The following is an 8,840-nucleotide window of genomic DNA, read 5'->3' on the forward strand; positions in this document are numbered from 1 at the left end:
ATAGATAGATAGATAGATAGATAGATAGATAGATAGATAGATAGATAGATAGATAGATAGATGGATGGATGGATGGATAGATGGATAGAATAAGATAGCTAGATATGATGGTTAGATAGACAGGATAGATAGATAGATAGAATAAGATGGCTAGATATGATAGAATAAGATGGCTAGATATGATAGAATAAGATAAACAAGAGAGATAGATAGACATAGCTAGATAGATGGATGGATAAATGATAGAATAAGATAGCTAGATATGATAGATAGGATAGATAGATAGATAGATAGATAGATAGAATAAGATAGACAGAATAGTTAGGTAGATAGAATACGATAGAGATATATAAAATGTATATATACACACACATATATGCATACATACATATATAGTGCTTTATGTGTATATATATATATAATGTATATATGTGTGTGTGTGTGTATACAAACCTAAACATATGGATATACATCCATATATGCATCTATCTGTCTGCTTATACCTATCTATCTATCTGACATCCCTTTTTTATGGATGAGGAAAAATGAGGCTCAATAAGGCTAAGTGATTGACCACAGGCCACCCAGGTTCAGTATTTCAGGTGGGACTTGAACCCAGGACATCCTGCCTCCCAGGCCAGCACTCTCTCTCCACTCCCCCAGCCCTGCCTCTTGTGACTTGTGTTTCCTGTCCTTTGCCAAGGCCTGTTCCTGTTCCTGTGTGCCCTGTTCTACCTGCTTCAGGCCCAGAATTTCCTGCAGGAGGGAATGAGCTACACCCTGGAAATAAACTACTACCTGACATGGGTGGGCATTTTCCTCTTCATGATGACAGGTGGGGATGGGAGTTGAGGCTCCCTCTGGGATGAAGCTGGGGCTGGGGCAGGGATAGAGGTTGGAATGGAGCTGGGAATAGGGACAGAGCTGGCCTGGGGGGTGGGGATGAGGAGAGGCTGGGAATGAGGTGAGGATGAGGATGAGGATGAGGCTGGGACACAGAGGGGGGACAGACTTTGCTGTCAGATTAGGGAATGGGGAAGAGAGGCTAAGAAAGGTGGTCTAGGGATGGTGTGGAGGTGGGATGGAAAGGAGGCAAGGGAGGAGAGGATAGAGAGAGTCCAGGGACATGGGTTCAAATCTCACATCCTGCATGACCTTGGGCCAGTCACAATCTTCCTAGGCCTCAGTTTTCCCAAGTAAAATGACATGGTTGGACTAGTTGGACTCTTTAGATCTGTGGTCTTGAGAAATAGTGATGTTTGGGTTGGGAAATGGTCTGAGGTGAAGATGGTACGTGGAAGGAGGAAGGGATATATGATAGGAATGGGTGTGGGGGAGGATGGAGAAGGAATATGGTATCTCATACTCATTCTCCCCTTCTCATAGGCTTCCTTTGCTTCCTCAACTATCTGAATTTCTGGTCTATAATTACACCTGGGGGGTGCTGGCTTTAGGCCATTAAGATCGATTCTGGACCCTGCCCGCCTGACTTCTTACTCCCACCCCAACCCTTACACCTTCCAGCTGAGCCCATCACCATCCCTGGGCCACCCCTTCCTCCTCCTTGATTCCTCAATTTAATAAACTCATGTGTCCTCACTCTTCCCAACCTGGAGTCCATCCACTCAATCAGCTTGACTTTACTGAGCTCCCCTGAGCCCCCTCCCTCTTGGGCTCCATGTTTCTTTCCCATTACATGCTCCAAAAGGTAAGAAGCCATGGTCCTTGTTCTCAAGATGTCCCAGTCTTGTTAGGGAGATGGGGACCCCACAATTGCAACCCTAAGGAGAACCTCAGAATCGCTGGGTGGCTGGCATTGATAGTGACATCCAGTACACACAGAGCTTTACATGGCTCTCCTTGGACCCTCACAACAGCCATTGTGGTCCCTGTTTTACAGAGGAGGAAGTCAAGACTGAGGGTCACACTGAGACAGGATTTGAACTCAGCTTTGCACTGACTCCATGGCCAATACTTTATGGCTGTCCCATTACTAACCTGAAATAAATCTCCCCTTGTGCTATGGAAGCAGCCTGAATTTGGAGTCAGAAGGTCTCGGTTTAAATTTGAGCTCTGCTATTTTCTGGAATCTTGGACAAAACTCAATCTCTCTCAGTTTCTTCCTCTGTTCATTGAGGGGTGAAGCTTGGGCAGTCTCCAAGGGAGAAGGCTGGAGAGGTGGTCTGGGGCCTGAGGGAAGAGAAAAACCTTAGAGGAATTGTTGCCATGTTTCCTGCTCATTTGTTATTTTAAAGCACTGTGGGAGGGAAGCAAGGAAGGAAGAAGAGAGGGAGGAAGAGAGAGAGAGAGAAGAAGAAGGAGGAGGAGGAGGAGGAAAGAAAGAAGAGGAAAGGAAGAAAAAAGAGAAAGAAGAAAATAAAGAGATAAAGAAGGAATAAAGAGAAAAAGAATGAAGGAAGGAATTGGAATGGGAATTTAAGGGGGTCCCTTTCTGCTCTGAATCTGAGGGGCCTGGCTTCTCTAGGAGTTCAATGAAGGGAATAATGAGTATGGAGCAAGGGGTTGTGGGCTCAAGGAAGATGCAAGGTCTAAACAAAGAACAGAATGGAGATGTGAACCATGGTGTAGACAGAGGCCAGGCAAAGGCTGAGACCAGTGATACTCTAAGCAGTGGAAGCTATGACCAGCACTGGATCTTCAGTGCTTTCTTCCAATTCACCCCTTGGGCCTCAGGCATTTGGGGAAAGGCCAAGGGGTACAAGGATCCATGGCCTTTTCCTCCTGCCAATGAATACCTCAGGGCCTTCTTGCATCACCTTTTCTCCAGACGCTCTACCCCAAGGGCTGGCTGGCCTCTTCATTCTGGCTGCCATGACAAACTTCCCCATGGGGCTTTCCCCCCCCAGGCACACTAGGGAACAGGCCCCATCGTCACAGATTTTCCTATTCTACCCGTGAGTCAAAATGTCAGTTCCTCGAAGGCTTTCTTGGGATCCACTGGAAAATGCACATACATCAGAGAGGTATATACAGGATGTTACAAAAGTCTTAGTGTACTTTTAAGCTATAATACTTTTGGGACATCATTTATATGTATATGTATGTGCAAATATGTTATATATGTATATGTGTATTGCACTGCATGTTTAGTATATGTGTGTACATGGATGTGTGTGTTTCATGTGTATTGAATGTATGTATGTGTATGTATAAATGCACATACATAGGCTAAACTTAAACATCCCCAAGTCAGCATTTCCATATACACAGCAGAGCACAAGAGAACTGGATATGGAAGTGTGAATCTCCATTTCACACTGCTTGCATGTTTTCCGAAAGGTATATAATAAATTGCATTTTTTTGTTGCTTTCAAAATTGTTGTTTGCTTGTTTCCTTCTGTACTTCTGTCTGTTCTTGTATATGTATATATGTGGGTGTGTATATGTATATACATACTCATATATATATTTCAACACCTCTCTTTTTGTGCATCATTATTGCTGCCCCCTCCCCTCAACTCTTAATTTAAAAACCAAGAGAAAAAATGGGGAAAAAAATTAGCAATCAATGAACAGTCAAGCAAAACAAAGTGTGTGTTTCTTCCTGAACCTTGAGTCCAACCAGTCTCTGTCAGGTGGTGGGTCACATGCTTCACCCCTGGGGCTCCTGGAGACATGGGTGGTCATGGCTTTGATCACAGTGCTAAAGGCCTTCAAAACTGTTTTTCTTTACAATGTTGTTGCCCTCGTATAAATTGTTCTTCTGATTCTACTCACTTCATGGCTTCAGCTCATGTTACCGAGGAATCTCTGAGATGGTCTCGTTCATTTTTTATGGCACAATAATATGCCATTACATTAATATAACCACAATTTTTTCAGCCCTTCCCCAATGGATGGGAACTCCCTTAAATTCCTATTTCCATTCCTTCCTTTCTTCTTTCTTTCTCTCTTCATTCCTTTCTTCTTTTTTTCCTTTCTTTCTTTCCTTTCTTCCTCCTCCTCCTCATCCCTCTTCTCTCTCCCTTTCTTCCTCCCTCCCTCCTTTCTTCTTTCCCTCTCACAGTGATTTAAAGTAACAAAAGGGCTGATGAGCAGGAAACGTGGCAACAATTCCCCTAAGTTTTTTCTCTTCCCTCAGGCCCCAGATCACCTCTCCAGCCTTCTCCCTCCTCTCTTTAGCTAACCCTGTCTCCTCCAAACTAACCCTAGAGCCAGGTCCTTCCCTGATAGCTCTGCCCCAGGCAATCCTGCCTCTTCTTCAGGCCCAGATAAATGGTCCTTGGGTATCAAGCTGGCATCAAACTGAAAGAGAAACAGGAGTCACTGGACCATACCTAAGGATCCCAGTGGGCTGCGTGTACACTTAGAAAGCCACATGTTGACATGATCTCTGGTCTTTCGTTCAGTGTTTCCCAATTACATTTTAGCCTGGTTCCTGCACTTGATAGCACAGTGTTGCCCACACAGTATTTGACCCCAAGGGTGTAGGGGAGAGGCCGCTGGACTTGGAGCCAGAAACACCTGGTTCAAATCCCATTTCAGAGACTGTGCAACCCTGGACAAGCCATTTGACCTCTCTGGGCCTCAGTTTCCTCATCTGTAAACTGAGGGGGTTGGGCTCAATGCCTCTAAGGTCCCTACCAGCTCTAAATCCACGTTTCTGTTATTATCCTTCAGTGAGCCTCCCCTGATCCCAGTGGTTTGACCCCATTGTATGGTCCCTCTTCCCAATGCCTCGGCAGGTTTGTACCATTGTATTCACTCTGCTGGGTCTGGGGCAGCAAGGAATGGGAAGGCCATTGGACCAAAATCCTGGAAGTTACAAGATTAATCTTATGCAACATGATGATATTAATAACCAGACCCCCCATTTCCACTTTCCGTCTCTTCAATTCATCTGTACATCTGTCCAAGTACTCCTCCTTAGGTCCAATGTCATCCCCTACTCAGAAAGACCAGTGGCTCCCTTTTGCCCTAAGGTATTGAGTCCTCAGCTTGGCACTCATGGCCGCCTTGATCATGCTTCGTTTTATCTTTCTAGATTTCCTCCTCACAGTTCCCTTCATGCACTCTAGGCTCCATGATCTCTGAGGACTCAACCTCTTGATTAATACTACATACCATCTAGGTGACTCATATATCTGCCCCCATACATATACCCTACCTATGATGTAATGGACAGTTTGAAGTCATAAGACCTAAGTTTGAACTCCAACTCTTCTAATTACTACCTGTGTGGCCTTGGATGAGTCATTTCCCCTGCTTCACATGGTTTCAGTTTCCTTATTTGTAAAAGTAAGAAGTCTGGATTGGATTATCTCCATTATAACTCTACATCCTATTATCCTGGGATCTCAGGCATTTTACACACACATACACACACACATGATTTGATTCCTTGAGACCATGAAATCCTTTGCCCTTCATTTCTAGCTCCTAACTCCTTTGGGCACTCAGGCATCAAGCAACCCCCTATCCCTAGAAATGAATGATGGTGTCATAAGGGAGGGAAGTTCCAGTCTTTTCTTTCCATAACTACCAGCTTTCAGAGAACCAGACATCTCCTTCTTAGGACTGTCCCTCTCCAGGCTCTGACTCCACACCGGGTTTAATAGATCAGTCAACACCCCAAGAATCAAAAATAATTCGTTTCACAAATACCTATTTATATACCCTAGCTAAAAAGCAATCTCCAAAGTGATTAAATGTAGCCTGAAATACCAGACAGTTAAAATTAGGGCTAGACAGACCACTATGATAGAATTAGACCAGGATTAGAAAAGATTAGAGTCATTTAAGTAAATAATTTCTGGGTGAAAAGTAAATCAGAAAAAAAGACAGTAAATGACCATTGTCTTCCAAAGCCTGGCCAGCCTAAACCCTGGGATACAAGTAGATATCACATCTATCTCTTCACCACCCAGAAGCAGGATGGAGAGCTCCAGGTAGACCATGTGCAGGGAAGACGTAGATAAAAGAAAGTAGGAACCGCAAGGAAAATAAATTCAAAGCAAAAAGCAAGAGAGTTCTATAAGGGTCTCAAAAGCTCACCTCCAGAGTCACAGACCAGACTTTACATGTTACTTGCTCCAAAGGGCTCAGAACTGGGTCCTAGATCAATACACCTTGGAGAAAAGTTAATTCAGACTGCCCTAGGCCTGCTCACTAACTTTTTTTTTTAACAGCAGTCCCAGATACTTTTGTAAGAATCTTTAGAGTTGACTTAAGCCTCTGCAGTTTCACTAGAATCTCAGCCTACCACACTCCCTAAGGGTCTCCAATACCTAGTTTCTTCCATTTCTTCCCCATCCAAGGCTCTGAACGCCCACTCCTCACTTCTTCATCCATCCTTCCCCTTCCATCTTACTTCCTCAAATAACACAGATGTGATCAGTATTCAGAGGCTTGATATTTATTCGGTATTTAGTCTCAGGCCTTCCCTACGCCCCTATGAAATTCTATACAACTCATTGCTTCCTAGATGGAAAATTCCCATCACTATGGACCACCATTGTGAACCTAAATGCACCTTGTCAAGGATACTGTGGAAAGAATTACTGTTACAAGGAAAGGTAGACTTGGTTACTTCTAAAATCTATCCCATCCCTGAGAATTTTTGGTGCCATGGCTGCAGGAGACATACTTACCAACCTGAGTATAGATGCCTACCTTATTGATTAGACCAGGGCTTCTTAAACTTTTTCCACTCCCCATGCCTTTTCAGCAGCATTCGTAGGCATTTCATGGCCTGAGGGCATGCATGGTGCAAAGCGTGCATGCTTTGTGCTCAGAACCAGGGCTACAGTGAAGTTGCCCATACCAGAAACACCTCGGATTCATTAAGCATTTGATTTTGAATTAATTTTTGGTCGCTGTGCATTCAGAAACTTTTTACTGCTACCAAATTTTTCTCGACCCCATATGGGGTCGTGATCCACAGTTGAAGAAGTGCTGGATATCTGTGAGGGATATCTGTAACACAGGTGAGGGCTATCTGAAACGGGGTGACCTCAGGATGCTCTTAATTGTCCAGAGTCCCCCTAATGGGGAAAAGGAGAGCCCAGCCAGAGTCTAAAAGAGACCCCCTCTGTAGCAGTCTGAATATTATCACTTCAAGCTCAAAGACCAACTCTGGACAGCTGAGTCATATACTTGGCAGACTTAATGACACCCACATCTAGGCAAAATCACTTCCCTTATCCATAGATCTAACAGGTAAATTTTTTCATGTTGCCCGATTTTACTTATGCTGTCACCCTTCATGTCTAAATCATTTACCCATTTTGACCTTATTTAGGCATACAGTGTGAGATGTTGGTCTATGCCTAGCTTCTGCCAAGCTGCTTTCCAGTTTTCCCAGCAATTTTTGTCAAATGGTGAGTTCTTGCCCCAAAAGCTTGGACCTTTGGGTTTATCAAACACTAGATTACTATGGTAATTGACAACTATGTCCTGTGTAACTAATCTATTCCACAGAGCCAGCACTCTATTTCTTAGCTCCAACTGTCCTTGATAAAACCATGAATCTTTGGGGTCACTGCTTCCCTTTCTAGATGTTCACTGACCGGAACTTTAATAGTCTCTTCTAGAAATTTTTGAGGAATTAAAGTCAAGCTCACTAGACTGCAAGTTACAAACTCCATCCTCTTTTCTTTTTATTTTATAGGGGAAAATGAGGACATTTACCTTTCTCCACTCCTTTGAAAACTTTCCCCTTTCCCAGTCCTTCACAGACCTTTGAGGGTAGCTCAGTAATCTCATGTTTCGGTTCTTTAGTGACCAGGGATTTAGTCAATCTGGACCAAGTGACTTGAACTCACTAAGTGCAACTGGGCATTTCCTCCCTATCTTCCAGTTTGTCTTAGCTTTTAAATTTCTGGAAAATGGCAGAATCAGGATTAAACCCAGATCTAATCAGCATGCATGTAGCAGAATGAGCCCTAGACTGGGAGTCAGAAGACCTGGGTTTAAATCTCAGTTCTGCTGCTCATAATCTGCATGACCTTGGACAAGTCACTTAAACTTGCCGTGCCTCAGGTTCCCCATCTGTAAAGTGGGAAGGTTGAGCTAAATGATTTCTAAGTCCCCTTCTGGTCCTAAATTCTATGCTCTTATGATCCTATGACCCTAAGGTTGAGTCTGTTTCCACTATGCCACTCAGACTCTAGCTGTAAATTATCCATCTGTCTTTCAAGTATGTCCTACCCCTACATGAGCCATATTAGACCAGGATCCTGGAGCAGGAGCTGGTTCTGATTGACCTTGATCCTAACGAATATCAAGAAGGAGTTCCCTACCCCCAATATCGCCACCCAGCGCTCCTTAACTCAGGAACAGGGCAAAGCAAGGAGTTGCCTGAATGCAGCCAGGAGAGGAAGGATTAGACCAGGAACTCCAAACAAACAATCCTTCATCTTGTTTAACTTTCACTGCTGACACCTCATGCTTACTTTGCTTCCTGTCACTTCCCGTCTTAATTCTATAGAAAAGCCATCTTTTTTAACTAAGCCAGTTAATGGAAAATGACACTTCTTTCTGGTGCAGATAAGTTGGGGAGTTCTGGAGCCCCATGGAACGAGAAGCTAGCAAATGACTCACTTGCCAGAAGGCATAAAAGAAAAAAACTTTATAGAGGTTTTTTGGGTGCAGCTGTTAGAGCTTTTGTCCTTTGCACTGGGGTATGTCTTTACAGGCTAGATGGAGCCCTTCCTTACCCTTGGAAGGTCTGCCCAGGGACAGAAACCCCAGCCTCCTCTAAGATGCTATGTGGGAGCACTATTGGACAATTACCATGAAGTAATGACCACTTGAAATTATATCCACCTGGAGTATGGGGCAGATGGAAAGTCTTAATGACACGTACTGCATTAGAGGTT

General features: G+C 43.9%; 1 protein-coding gene across 1 annotated transcript in view; it reads left to right on the plus strand.

Annotated features, from left to right (window-relative positions):
- The window catches only part of LOC114042277 (transmembrane protein 202-like), a 6,145-nt gene extending 4,615 nt beyond the window's left edge, over positions 1-1,530 (plus strand). Inside the window, exons 4-5 of the mRNA XM_027860940.1 lie at positions 705-835; positions 1,387-1,530. Of these exons, the coding sequence (XP_027716741.1) occupies positions 705-835; positions 1,387-1,454 (199 nt within the window). The 3' untranslated portion in view covers positions 1,455-1,530. The remainder of the gene's footprint in view (positions 1-704; positions 836-1,386) is intronic.
- The last annotated feature ends 7,310 nt before the right edge of the window (positions 1,531-8,840 follow it).

Source organism: Vombatus ursinus, unplaced genomic scaffold (genome assembly GCF_900497805.2).
Source record: "Vombatus ursinus unplaced genomic scaffold, bare-nosed wombat genome assembly UNPS02014344.1, whole genome shotgun sequence".
In the NCBI taxonomy this organism is placed as follows: domain Eukaryota; kingdom Metazoa; phylum Chordata; class Mammalia; order Diprotodontia; family Vombatidae; genus Vombatus; species Vombatus ursinus.